We start from the raw sequence: 14739 nt of genomic DNA on the forward strand, positions 1-14739 counted from the left end.
AGAAAACAAGCTGCTTAGGAGATGGGAGGGTGCTTCCCCTTGAACTTAATGGCCATCGAGGGCTAAAATAGCACCAGGGGCCCAAGCACCTTTGAAGCATTCTTAATGCTGAATCGTAATGACAGGTTCACTCTCCATAAGGTGCAGAAGTCATTTTAAATTCTGGCCTTGGCCTTACGCCCTTTGCATGTACTGAATGGAACTGGGTTATCCCCGTACTGACTGTTTCTACCCTCCAGTCCTTTGTCCTGACTTGATCTTAGAGTCTGCTCAATAAGCAGCTCAGAACCTCAGTAAGATGTCGTGTCCTGCACCAGATAGAAGATTCACGTTAGTGCACACACACTCCAGGGAGCACACGTGCTGTGCGCAATGCAGGGGCGAGGGTCCGCGGTCCAGACGTGAGGACAGGCTGTGCCCTGGGCGGGCCCAATCGTAAGCTTTGCTTTTCTTATCTGAAAATTCGATCTCTGGGCCAGGTGGTCTGTAAGACTCTGTCCAGTCCCAAAAACACTCCTCAACTTCCTGTATTCCTCTGCACCCTGTTTCCACTGCCAGACTGTTTTTTTTTTTTTTTTTTTTCTTTTAGTCAAAAAATGTAGCCAGAGATATGACAGCCTGGGAATTTAAAGGAGTCACAAATCCCCCCAGATCCAAAATCATAAAGTGAAGATGTTTAGGATGGAGAAGTTAGGTCAGATCAACCTGATATTAAAGTTTTTAATGCCAGTATTCACTCATGTCCAGAAAAAAATGTGATCATAAATCTTTATCCGGTGACTCAGTGGGAGACAGAGCATAGGAATTAATAGCACCTCCCTGCAGAAATCAAATGTCTTTGGATCAGACTTTAGCACAGTCACTTGGGGAGAAAGAGGCGAGGGTGTGAGAGAATGGGCAAGGAGGGAGAGGGAGGAGGAGGGAGAGGGAAAGAAAGAGAGATGAGAAGGGGAAGAGGGAAGGAGGGAGAGAGGGTGCAGAGACCAAAGGAATAACATGGAGCTGAACCTAAAAGTAAAGAAATCCTTTTGTGGACACTTGCAATTCAAAACCCTTCACCAAGTTCCAGGCTAGCTGCCTTACACTTCATAGCTGATCAGTGATCTCCAAAGTAGAGCGTGGGGAAGGACTTCAGAGGTTCTATTGCAATTACATTTATCTTCACCTTTCTTTAACTTCCCATTTGGATTAGTAAACCAGCACATGATTATAAGATAATTCTCAACAAATATGCATGCTCTGGGGTACGTCGCGAAGAGTGTCCTGAGGAGAACATGATCCAAAGCACCTGGAGATAGCGCCCACATCCTAGCAGCAAAGTGCCTCTTCCGTCTCCCAGATGCATGATGCTTCTCTAGTTGTTTTCCAAAAGGAAAATAGCCTGACCTTTTTTCAAGATTTGAACACAAATTCATATTCACAATTGAAATTTGGAAAATACAGAAGATTATAAAGAAAAAAAAAATGACCATTATGCACCACCCTAGCCCAGGTGTACAAAGAAGAGACCTTTCACTTTTGAAATGATCGAGTCATTCTGAATTCTTCCTCCTGGCTTTTTTAAAAACTCTACAGGGTGCTGAGAAGTCACCCACCCCAGCCAACCTCAAATCAGACAAAGCCAACTTCACACCCCAGGAGACTCCAGGGGCAGCCAGGAGCCCTAAAGGCTGCAGCCCTTCAGGTCCTGGGCCGTCTGTGACGGGGGCTGAAACAGCAAAGGAAGGCGGCAAGGAGAAGTCGGGGCCCACCTCTCTGCCTCTGGGAAAACTGTTTTGGAAAAAGGTAAGTCGGATTTTCAAGAGGTGCAGTGTCCTTGAGGCTAGGATGACTTGAGAATCTATTTCTATTGGTCCAGTGGCTGTATTCAACCATGTGTAGAGGCTTCTCCTCCTCCTCCTCCTCCCCCTCCTCCTCCTCCTCCTCCTTCTCTCCTCCTCCTCCTCCTCCTCCTCCTCTTCCTCTTTCTCCTTCTCCCTCTCCTTCCTCCTCCTCTTCCCTCCTTCCTCCTGCTTTCCTCTCCAAAATGACAACTTGCCACTGAACCCAGGACCCCGCTGTACTCACAGGAAGAATGAAATGCTTATTGTGTCATGAACAGGTGCTTCGTGGGAAAGAAACAGAAATGCACAAGTAGAAGTTCTCATTCTTTGAATGACTTGGGTTCCTGAGAGTCGGTTGTGGTCTTTCGTTTCTCTGTGGACGTCTAAAATCTCGCGCAGCCCTGCCTGCCTCCTGCTTTCCCAGGGCTCTTGCCCTGGCAGATGAACGGCCTGGGGCTCCTGGTCGTCCCTTCCCGGTCTGGCAGAGTCAGTCACCGGGAGCCACTCTCCTTTTGGAAAGCCGGTGTGTCCACCTGGTCACCAGCAGGGCAAGTGCAGACTGTATTCTGGGACAGGAAAAGCCAAACCACTGTCTGACATTTCCCCTTTCTGAAATTCAGGTGCGGGGCTGTGTGCTGTGCCAGGAAGTGGGGGGCGGGCGGAGCTGTCCCCAGAGCCGTTCCTGTCCAGGACTCCTGCCTGGCTTAACTCTGGCGAAAGATGAGCAAGAAGTTGGGGGTGTGGGGAAGTGGAAATTCATAGAGCTGAAAACCCCAACTTAGCAGTTTCGTTAAAACATCTGTGTCCCTTGGCACCCTGTGCAAAGCAGACGATAGGTCCAGATGTCCCTGTGGCGTCGGTTTCACCCTGTTGTCCAGACTCCAGCTGGACTTCTGAGCCTCTTTCCAGTCTGTTTCCTGTTGTACAGAAACCTTCCTTCCAGATTCTTCTCAGAACACAAAGTGCAATAATTCATGGAAACCTTGGAAGAGGTCAGCTGACATTCTGTTCCAATCCTTCTTTCTCTTTTTTTTTTAATAGTCTTTTAAAATATAATGCAGGAAACAATTTCTAATGTGTTATATGCATATATTGGGGACTAGAGAGATGATCTAGGTGACCCATATTTGTACATTTAATTAAATAATTGTCATATTCATTCACGTCCATATGTGTCCCTATGCACATGTGTGTATAGGTATATGCACACACACACACATGCGTGTGTATCACAGAAAATAAAGGTAGCAGATTAAACTTGTGATTTAACATGCATTTTGCTCAGGGAGAGAATAAATGTATTTAGTTTAAAGATGAATCCAATTAACCGGGTGGGGTGATGCACACCTGTAATCCCAGCGGCTCAGGAGGCTGAGGCAGGAGGATCTTGAGTTCAATGTCAGCCTCAGCAAAAGCGAGGCACTAAGCAACTCAGTGAGACCCTGTCTCTAAATAAAAATACAAAATAGGACTGGGGATATGGCTCAGGGGTCAAGCGCCCCTGAGGTCAGTACCTGCTACCGCTCCTCCCAAAAAGGAATCCAATTAAAGGACAGTGTTATATAATAAAGACTCTAATATTAGGTACTGGTCCTTCAAGAAGCACACACCAAGGCAGAAGTCACATACAAGAGATTTATTGGAAGAAACGGCCTTCGATGGATCAAGGAGGGCTGTCACCTGTGGGAGACAAGAAGGAAGGAGGGAGAGGACTAGACGGACCGTGGTGCATCTTGGCCCAACCAGAGGGAATCCTAGAGTCCAGCTGCCCACATGGAGAGTCCACCCTGGCCAGGTGGCTCCGTAGGCCACCATGATCTGTCTCAGGAGAACGTGGCTGGGCATCAGCAGTAGGAGCTGCCGTCGTGCCAGGGCAAGGCTGTCCCCGCTGGAAGCCTGAGCAGCCCGCTTCTGTGGCTTGCCAGACCACCCGTGCCCGACGGCAACCGCCACGGGTGGTGGACCAACCAGCAAGAGTCGGACATTGGGACAGACCCGGCTTTGAGTTCCAGTTCATCTCTCCTGCTTCCTCGCTTGTGAAATACGAATTAGACCAACACCCTGGTGAGAAATAAAGTGAGAGGCAGAAGCCATGCTGGAGTGAAGTGCCGGGCACCCGCCTGGCACAGAAGCAACCAGGGACAGCCGCTGTGGTGGGTCGTGGACTCCTCTGAGCAGGAGGGTGAAACCCGCCACCCGCTCCATCCTGTGCCGCCCAGTAGGGAAGCTGCTGAGCTCCTCCTGCATACCTCCTCCTGCATGCCAGAGCCCTGGGGACCCGTGTACACATGGGAAGCAACCATCAGGACAACGTGAAACCCTCTCCCAGGGCGGGACCTCTGTTCATCAAGCTGGTGGCCTTTGGCGCCTTTATTCAGTGGATTATTAAACATCGTGAACTTGAGAGGAATTAAAACCATTCTCTCGCTTACACTTCAGAGAGCTGCTTCCTCCGCGTCCAATTCTTCTTCCTGTCTCTGCAGTCCCTTCCAAACGCGGTCCCGTGTGGGAGAGTCCAGCTTCTCTCCTCTTCCCAGCGTACCCACCGCAGTGTGCTCACTGGCAGTGGAAATAACAAATGGGAATCTGCTCTCCTGGCTCCCCCGGCTCCCCCACCCCATAGACTTTCTCTGAACAGACAGAGAAGGGGCAGGAAGTTGTCCAGGCCTCCATTTGTCACAGTGGACTGAGCGTGGAAGGCTTGCTGGGACAAATACAGATGGAACAGGAGATCCAGGCTTGGCTCAGAGACCTGGCTCCGTGGGCAGTCTGTGACGCATGAGTCAGCTTTCAGGAGAAGCAGAGATGCACCTGAGACCTCAAGGGGAAGGAAGATGCTGGGGTAGGAGCAAAAGCTTCTAGATGCTTCCGTCTCGACTAATGGCCTGGAACACACGGGAAGCATTGCCACCTAGCCCCACAGCGTGGGTTGCCATCACTATTTTTATCTTTCTCAGTAGAAGACTGTCTCTCTTCAGTTCTCTGCAGTGGTATCTCAAGCTGCTAGTCCAGCGGAGGGGTGTAGGCCACTGAAGAGAGTCTATTAAGGAGGAAATCAACATGGCGAGGAGCTCTCTGGGATCTGGTCTCAGTCCTGTTGATTTTTTTTTTTTTTTTTTTCAGTGACTTGGACAAAACTAAACTAAAACACACTCTGATCAAGTTACACGTTGGGTGGACTCCTTAGGGCAGCCCAAAATAAAGATAGTAAATAAAGCCACAGTAAAGATCTCAAAACACTGCCACAATGGGCTCCAGTTAGTGTGAGCTGGTATTTTTATTTCATACCGGTCAATGTGCCATTGTGAGAGTGAGTCACCCAGATGGTAACTGAGACCCACATCATTCCCTACCCCATGCCAACGGGAACCTGAAGCAGTGTCAAAAAAAAATATCTGTTCAGGAGGGTTTCAGGAGCAAACCCACCGCTGGCCTGAGCAGACCTAAAGACTTTCCAGAACAACACAGACTTAATCAAGAGAAGTCTTAAGTGTAACAAACCTAGCTGATGTCACTTCGTCCCAGCATTGCTAACAATTGCCACCATTAGTTGAACACTATGTGTAAGCACTCACTGTGCTAAGTGCTTTATGCATATAAAACAAACATCGACAGTCTTCATGATTCATAAATAAACCCATGCCCCACTCATCCTGTCCAGGAACCCTGAACCGTGAATCAGTCTGGGCTGCCATATGTCTCTGCGGAGTGATCACCTCAACCACACCACTGCCATCAGAGCCACCAAGGAAAAGACGCGTGCCAACTCACCACCACCCCCGCTGTCACCCCTGTTGGGCCTCAGCAGCCAGCTCACCTGCCGCTTGCGAGGTAGCAGGAAGAAAGCACAGGCCCATGTCCCAGTCAGCTGGGGGAAAGCCCCCTGCAGCTGCTCGGCCCCAGAGTGACACCACGTAGCAAGACCATGCTGGGCCCTTCTCTCCCCAGACACCTCGACAGCAGCTGAGCTGGCCTGAGTGGCTCTGCCAGCCACCAGCTGTGCTGGCCCTGGAGGGAAGGGGTTCACCTGGAGTTCTTAATTCCACGGGTAAATTCTCCTTCCAGGGCCAATTTCCTGAAATCTTCTTGCCCTACTTCATACACTCTGGTTTCTAGAAGAGTCTACAGAAAACTGAACCCTAATTATAGACGTCACTCGAGTTGTCCCCTGTCCTCTTCCAGGCTCTCCAGCCCCACGTAAGCAAGGTCTTCTTGTGAGGCTCCGGAGGACTGTGTGGGCTGGACCCAGTCAGCGTCTCACTCGGTTCACGTGCTGAATGCTTATTCCTGAAACATCCCACGACGGGAAACAGGCTCACAATCAGCCTTTGGGTCAGTGGGCCTGGGCTCAGAGAGGTGCGATTACTCAAACCAGGTCACACGTCTGAAACTCGCAACTTATACCTGACTCTACAGTCGCCGTGTTCCAGGTGTGGGTTCTGAGCAGATTTCCCCAGATGAGCCACATGCTAAAGGGTGACCAGAACCTGGACTCTCTACATGAAGTGCACCTGTCAATCACTGCTCGCCTGCAGGCTGTACCTGGAGCCCAGTTGCAAATGTACAAAAAGATCAGAACAATTTGGGGCAGTTCTTGGATGTAGTACAGTTACCTCCTTTTTCTATTCTACTCCAGTTCTTCTGGTGATGTCAAGAAGAATGTCCCTTCTTGATATTAGTAGGCATTTATCACTGTGTTAGCACTTGCTGGTGTCCTTTTATACAAAGACTTAAATCTTATAGAACTTAATAAGTGTTTTGTTTTATTCATTGTATTTATTTTAATATAAATTATGTACATATTATTATTACAGTAAATGGTATTATATTTGAAAAGAAATCTTCTTATTATCACAATAAATGTGCTTTATTTATTATTTAGCTTATTATTACCATCAATGTGTAATAAGAATTAATATAAGAAGCAACAATATTAGTGTGATACCATTTAATGTTATAATAAGAAACTTTCTTTTCAAATATATTTAAGTAAATATATAGTGTGTAGAAAATATCAAGTGCCACACTGACAAGCCAAGGATTAGAATATGCTATGAAAATTATTGCCGTTTGATAGATGCTCAGACAGATGAATTCACAAAATAAGGAAGGTTTTGCTGCTAATATAACTTCTAAAAACATTCGTTTGGGACAGTCAATATTTGTATGCCAGTTTTCAAAACGGCAGAAACATCTGGAAGTCTGAAACCATAATGAAGATGAAGGAAATCTGAGTGTTCAGATTGAGTCCCTTCTACTCCCGTCTATCACCTGCACCAGGTTCTCAGTGTCCTCAAGAACACAGTGAGAAAGCAAAAGCCAGGGACTTTCCAAACAAGGAAATCACAGATGCAAAGAAATCTCAGTACAACTCGCTAGGACAGGAAGGGGGTTTGAAACCCTCACTGGTCTATTTTTAGATAGTGAGAGGGTTTTTCTCAGTCTACCATAGACTGTCTATTTATTCCTGAAACTTCTGTGGTTCAGACTGGAGAAGGTCTGGCTTTAAAACACCATTTGACTCTGTACCTATGTGTGGTGCTAAATAGCGTCCAATCAGGTGAAGTTCCAAGAAAATAGCACTCCTCACAAATTCCTTCTGTGCGTCCTATAATTTCCTGACAGTCAGAAGCTTCCAGAAATGTCACAATTCTTTCCAAGCACATGTTTGTACCCAGGCAAACATAGAAAGATAAAACAATAAAAAACACCGTTTGATCCTTAAAATCATGCTGGCAAGAGAGAAACATGGCTTCTGGAAACATCAATTCCACGTTTTCAGCTGTTTAGCCTGAACAAGGGACTTGGCCCCTCCGTGCTGTTCTTGAGTACTGTGTGAATGGACGCCTCAGTACGTGTTCTTTGGAGGCATTTGGGGGGTAACGAAAGCAAGGCGCCTGCTGTGAAAGACATCTGTCAATACCACTTCCCTTGCTTGGCTCACACCCCACACGTTACAGGGGAGGGCAGTCTTGTACCAGCAAGAGACAGGGAAGGGTTCTTACCCTGGAATAAAGAGGAGAGGTGCAGAAAGTCTACTAATACCCTGCAGTTATTTAGAAAGTGCTTTGTTTATGGGGGAGAGTCCAGATTTACTAATTGAATCTCAAAGTCGTCTGAAACCACTAACACTCTCCCCATCAAAAGTTTAAGAACCACCAAGAAAAGAAGCAAAGAAAGCACCAGAGTTGGAGCTTTGGAATAGAATGGAGACGTCAAGGACAGGACTGGATGTGGAGGAATCAGTCCAGAGAGCGCAACTTCCTGAGGCTGGATGGGTCAGACCCCAGCCCTCCGCCCTCCTCGGAGCGTTCGAACTCCAGCTCGAGGACACCGGTCCAGACGGAGGGCTGACATAAGATGTCATGGTCAGGAGAAGGCTGAGGACCTGCTCCTGATGGGACAGTCATGAGGACCTGAGGACCACACGTGCCCCTCTCAGTTTGCTGCTAGAATATTCCTGAGCAACTCATCTGCTTTCACCTAACAGTGACTGTGTATGGAGCCCTTTAATAATCATTCCCTCTTTTCATCAGCTACTAGGAAATGTGAAGGCCAAGGCTTTGCTCTCCCACAGCCAGGGCTTCGTGGTTTGAGTTTGCTGTGGCAGCCTCTCTCTGTGTTCCGTTTGGTCCCGGCTGTGTTTGTAAGCTTAGTGCATTTTAAAACGCATAATCTGCATTATCTTGTTGTACTGTTTGCATTCGTCAGCCTCTTCCAAGTTCTTTCTGGAATAAGATCTAGACGAGCATTTCAACAGCAGAGAACTGCCAGTCCAAAGAGCCCTTTGCTTTTGTGTGACTTTTGGGGGGATAACATCTTGATTCTCACTTTTGTTTTTATCTTCCTTTAGTCAGTTAAAGAGGATTCAGTCCCCCCAGGTGCAGAAGAAAATGTAAGTGAGACATTCAATGAAAGAATCATTCCACTCTCATTTTTGGCCTGTTGGATGATTGGCATTTCAACCCTGGGATCCTGTCTTCCTGCATGCTCAGGTGCCATCATCTGCTCTAGACTCTTTCACCCTGTCTTGTGACTAGGGACCAAAGGGGAACAACACTGGGTGAATTTTTTTAACTCCCATTGAATTGATGCAAAATAATTGCAGAATACGAGCACGCTGTGTAATTTGTTATCATTTAGTGGTGAAAGAGTCTACTGCACACACGAACGGCTTTGCACTTCCGTAAGGGATAACGATGCTGCATCTTCTGCTTCTGCCTCGATTGCTCCTTCACCTTCATCTCCATGGTGATCCTGATTCTTACTAACGTTGGGCGGTACCCCGGACAGGCAGTTGAATCAAGCATAAGAACATCTTGCAACGGTAGAAGCTTGTTTTAGTGGGAGAGGGTACTCCTTGGGTCTGCACCTGACAGACAGGGGGCGCTCTACCTTTACCCAAGGTCAGACACTCCTGCCTTGAAAGATACTCAAAATTTTAAAGATAGCACATTCATGTCCAAAGAGATAGTGACACATGAAATGCCACAGAAAATTATCTTTTAAAAATGCTTTCCAGGGAGATTAATGAATGGGCCTTATGAGTTTCAGGCCCAAGAGAGCAGCTCTCGTTCCTGAAGGAAGCAGTCTTTGGATAATCCTAGAAGTGAGGATAAGCAAATCCACAGTTCCTTAAGGCAGAAGCAAAACATCTTCGTTTTGCCAAAGCAAAATATGTTTGGATCCTTTTGGTGTCTCTTGTTTACTGCCACGGATAGGGTGTGCACTTTCATTTTTATTTAGTTACTGGAACTGAACAGATGTTGAAAATCCAAGCGCATTCCAGAAACACTATCCGTGACATGGAAGGAAAATCAGAACGGCTGTTATGACTCTTTTGAGGAGAAAATCTTTTAAATCTGCTTGTTTTTGCTGTGTATCGTTACTTTTCTCCATCCTTTCTTTCCTTTCTTCCTTTATTTCTTGAGCCAAACGTAGTAGCTCAGCAAAGTTCAGGCTTCTCATGATTCCAGAAAGTTCTCATGAATTTATTGACTATTTTCTAGAGAGCCAAAGTCTCTAGACCCTCAGGAACTTACAATGAGGAATCCCACAGGCCTTCTCTCCATGAAGTTTAAATGTTAAAGCTTCAGATTGGATTGGGAGCATCAGTTAATGCTGAGGTTCTGTTTCTGAAGAGAAACTTCTTTGGGGATGTTTAATGTAGCTGCTCATCTCAGGATGACTGCAGTAGCTCAGATGCTAAAATGCAGAGTTGATCTGAAACACGAGGTATTTCATTTTCTAGTGTGAAGCTTGAAACTGTAGTATAAATGTGAATTACAACATAAATCATGATACCAAAAGATAGCACAAAGCTGATCAGGATATGAAAGAAAGCAAATAGTTTCCTAAATAAACAAAGAAGCACCATAAAGTTTGTTTTAATGTGCTTAGCCCTAGAAATTACTTTTCTATTTTTAAAGTTTCATCTTCTAACTGCCCTTCCCCCAGAGGGAATGAAGTTAAATAGTAGTAGCGATATGTGGGCCACATCATCTCCTCTTGAGCCTCTGTTTACCCAATGGATGGCGATAATAACATTACCAGCACTTCATGATTTTGGAGAGACTTAAGCAAGACAGGGCATGTAATGTGCTCACCTCACTGCCCAAATCTCAGGAAGCACTCAGGAATTTAGGCATCAGCAAACTGTAGCTCCTGGGCCAAGTCCAACCCACTACCTGCTTTTGAACAGCCTATGAACCAAGAATGGTCTTTACATCTTTGAATGGTTGGAAACAAATGGAAAGAATAGCATTTCGTGACATGTGGAATCTATATACAATTCTAATCTCAGTGTGTGCTGATAAAGTTTTATTAGGACACGGCCACGCTCACTCCTTCCCATGTCACCGTGGTTGCTTTGCTGTTAGGACAGCAGAGCTGGGTCCGCAGAGACCACGTGAGTGGCAGGACCTTTGCAGGAAAAGCTGGGTGCCCCTGACATAATCACAGTGACCAGGCTGGAAGGCTGTATTTGAGTGCTTCCCAGTCATCAGGTTTAAACTTCCGAGTGAAATGACATGTTTCTGAGATGCCTGGGAGTCCCTGTGAAGAGAAGGGGTATGTCTAAAGGAATACGTTAATTTCCACTTCCCAAATGGGAGAGGTGGCATCTGTCAAAACACCATGTGACCCTGGACACAGAGCAGTCTGATGCGACTGACCACATCACAAGGGGACTCTCGCTCCTGGCTTCTTCCAGGTCTAATAGAATTGAGTTTATTATTTTAAATTTCTCTACACCCAACTTTCCAAAACCAATCCATCAACCAGAAAGGCCCTCTCATTTCTGACCAAAAACAAGTTCGGTGATTTCAATATTCCCCAAAGTTTTATAAGAAGAAAATGAAGTCTAAACGCTGATGGAAGTTCACTGTTTTTCTTAGAATGTGATTCTTGTCCTATCAGAAATAATATCTATCTTGATTGTAGAAATTATCAAATCTTTCCATGGTGATCTGGGAAGGTTTGGGCTGTTCGTTGACTGAGTTAACATTCTAACTAAGAAAAACAACTTCCTTCCCAAGGCAACGGGCACTTGCTCCATTTCCCTCTAACTAAGAGAACTTTTAGTCACTGGTGAAACCCAAGCACAACCTGAATGAAAAAGAAAAAGGAATTCAGAATTCACTGGCCCTCATCGCTAGAAAGTAGAATTGGTTTCAAGTAAAGCTCCACTCTGGGCTCTCCCCTGGCTCAGCCTTCCTGGCCTGGGTGCCTTCTCAGCATTCCAACATCACAGCACCCAACTCAGAGTGAAGGAGAGATCTGTCCAGGACCAAGCCCATGTGTCCTGGAATTGTTCTCCTTCATTGGCTCAAATGTGTTCATGTGCTCTGTTAGTCAGCTTTTGCCAGGTTTTGCTGCAGTAACAACCAAACCCCCTATTTTAGTGACTTTCAACAGCTAAGATCTCTCTCTCTCTCTTTTTGTTTTTTCACTGATGCTACAAGTCAACTGTAAGTTTGCCACAGCTACTTCACGTGGCCTCTTTCTGCTGAGATCTAGCGTGAATAAGCAGCCCCTCAACAAGGACCTGCCTGGAGAGAATAGCGCCATGGCCGAGTCTCCTAAAGCCTCTGGTCAGGTGTGGCAAACATCTTACTTACTCGTGTTCCTTTCACTGAAGTGAGTCACCTGGCAAGGGGCACAGGTGTGTGGTTCTTTCACAGGAAGGTGGAATGAATCATTGGGGAAATTATTCCCTGCACCACCACCACCACCACCCCCACCATGCTGCCGCCCCTAAACCAATGTGCTCAGAGCTAGTCCAGGTTGGTTGGCTGAGACTTTTTCAATCGGCTTCAGCCCAATCACACAATCTGACCTCAGGGAGGATCACTCCCCCAAAGCAAACCTGGCTGCTATAAACTGATGAGGAAAAAAAAGAGTTACTGGGCAAGAAAGAAAATCTCTAAGTCTTTGTAACCAAATAATCACATTATAAATCCAATAAAAAAGAATATAAAATAAAAACCTTAAATTCCAATATTATTATGTGGCTATTGAAGTTTTAAGTGGAGGATATCTGTTTTACTATAAATTAGTTCCCAAATCTCACAGCTCTAGTAAAAACCATACAAACAAGATTTCAAAAATAAGTATGGTATAAAATTTGAAGTAATAAGTAACACCCTTTTCCAAAAGGTATATTTTATGTGTTAATCATACTGGCCATTTCTATACAATGTATACCTCTTCCCTATTGAAGTTAAGCGAGGGGGATTCAATTCTAAACTATAGCACAAAAAAGTAAAATATAGCACATGATTTTAATTATATCTATCAAACCCAAAACTAAAATGTACAGATGCAGTCATATATTCTAAATAGGGAATGACTTTTTCCAAAGCTGTAGCCTGAAAGGAAGTCAGAAAACTATCCAAGTAAAATTGAATTCTTATGTCTGTATATGCAAATTGGATCCTTACTTAGTCCAAATTGTTCTGGGTTTCCACACCGGATGTCAGTGGATTTTCCTCGGCTACTGAAAGCCAACTTCTTGGCCTGACTTCAAAGCTAATGGAAGTCTCTAGAAGCCTCATTTGTTTTGCCTACTGAAATGGTTGTGTTTTGGAGAATGGACCTGTGGCCTAGGATTTACGAGCTGACACCACTCAGCATTTGGAAAGACCCCATGAGGGAACCACTAGCATTGGAACAAGGTTGGTTTACAAAGTCACTGTCATACAATCTGTCATTTCATTACAGACGTGACTTTCCCTGCAGGCCCTTGCACACAAGAAAAGGAACATGCTGTTTCAAAGGAAGGTCAAAGAGTTCAGAACACAGGCTCAGCAAGTCAAACTGCTCATTACCTATTCAGGGCCACTCCACTCTTCCACCCTCTCACCCTCCATTGGTCTTAGTCACCAATCCCATCTCTTCTCCAATAATTAGTCTAGGGATAAGGGAGTGACCTAGTTATGACCAATGAGATTTGTGCACCCTGCACCAAAGCATCTGAATTCCAAAGTTCATTTCGAGCACATCTCTTATGGGGTCCCTCTTCCATCTCAGGACATTGAGATGAGGATGTGATGTTGGAGCTATAACAGTTATTTTATGACCATGAGGTAGCAAATAATAGGCCAAAAATGCAGCATGCGGAGAATGGTGGAGCCAGAGGATTGGACGGTCCTTAGCCCTTAGAGAAAATCAGAGCTGCTGGACCAGTGCCAGAATGACCTGCTTTCAAACTTCTTGCATGTCCTTATCAATTGGTCCACTATTAGATATTCAGTTACTGGCAGAAAGCACCCTCCTTCTTGAAATGTCTTCTTCTCTGTACTGTGGCTTCGGCCAAGTCATCCGTTCATTCACATTCTTCATCTCCAAAGTGGGGACGTTATCTTTCCTGAGCTGTCTCTATGACTATTCCTGAGGTTATGTACAGAAAATACCTTTCTCAATGCCAGGCACAGTGAGAAGTAGTTATTAAAATAATCATCCCTAAATAATGAACATGTGGTGATGGTGATTCCAGATAATTCTTGCTCATGGAGTAAACAGGTGTGAACAAATCAGAACCCCCATATTAATTACGACCTGACATGCATTGCCTGATTTAATACTCAGAACGGCTTTCCGATGGGTACACTATGCCCACCCAGAACAGAAAATGAAACCCTGACCTTCGATGAGGCCTGCTAAGGGGTAAAGACAGGCCGGCAGGTTGCCCAGTGCCTGTGCTCTCTGACCATGTTGTGGGACAGCTGCATTCCAGGCTCAGCCCCTGGGGTCTTGTGGCTGACGCTCATTTTCCAGAAATGCAATTGGATGGAACAGGCCTAAATGCAGAAACCATGTCCATGTTCAGACTCTCAATGGGCTCCATTCTCATCCTGGCTCCCTAAAGCCAGTCTGGGGTCAGAAATCAGCAGCCAGGTGGGTAGCCCCCCTTCATGTCTTCAGATGCAGAGCCTGGCTTCGTTCACCGCAGCCCTTAGCTCTGCCCCGGTACCTGATCCATGCACGTGGACGCCCCTCCCTCACCTACTGAGGCCTTTTGAGTTATAACACCTGAGCTTAGACATTGCTTTACAAAGGGATAATACCACAAATCATGTCAATCTTTTAGGAAATGTGAGGAACAGGTAGACCACTGTGATTTCGTTGCCAAATCCCAGGGTGCTCTGCATGCTGACTTGTTGATGGACAGCTCTCTGCCTCTGTTGATTGTATGAAGATTAAAGTTCTCTATTTGGAAAATCTGGCTTATTTGCAAACCAGTAGTGTATACTACGTGAAGGAAGCAGAGGAGGTTTGTCCGTAGCATTCAGTATTTTTGGAGACAATGCGATCCGCTTCTCCCACCCGGACGCTGAGAACAGGACTCTGAGGAGGCTGGTGTTTGGCTCCGCAGGGACAACACAGAGAGGCTCCTGGCTCTGCAGTGCTTTTATTG

At 45.9% G+C, this 14739-nt stretch overlaps 1 protein-coding gene across 1 annotated transcript in view; it reads left to right on the forward strand.

The window, feature by feature from the left end:
* Nucleotides 1–14739, forward strand: part of Bcas1 (brain enriched myelin associated protein 1) — an 89920-nt gene that overhangs the window by 54395 nt on the left and 20786 nt on the right. The window contains 2 exon segments of the mRNA XM_047539181.1: nucleotides 1576–1785; nucleotides 8677–8718. Coding sequence (XP_047395137.1) covers nucleotides 1576–1785; nucleotides 8677–8718 — 252 coding nt within the window.

Source organism: Sciurus carolinensis, chromosome 2 (genome assembly GCF_902686445.1).
Source record: "Sciurus carolinensis chromosome 2, mSciCar1.2, whole genome shotgun sequence".
Classification (NCBI taxonomy): domain Eukaryota; kingdom Metazoa; phylum Chordata; class Mammalia; order Rodentia; family Sciuridae; genus Sciurus; species Sciurus carolinensis.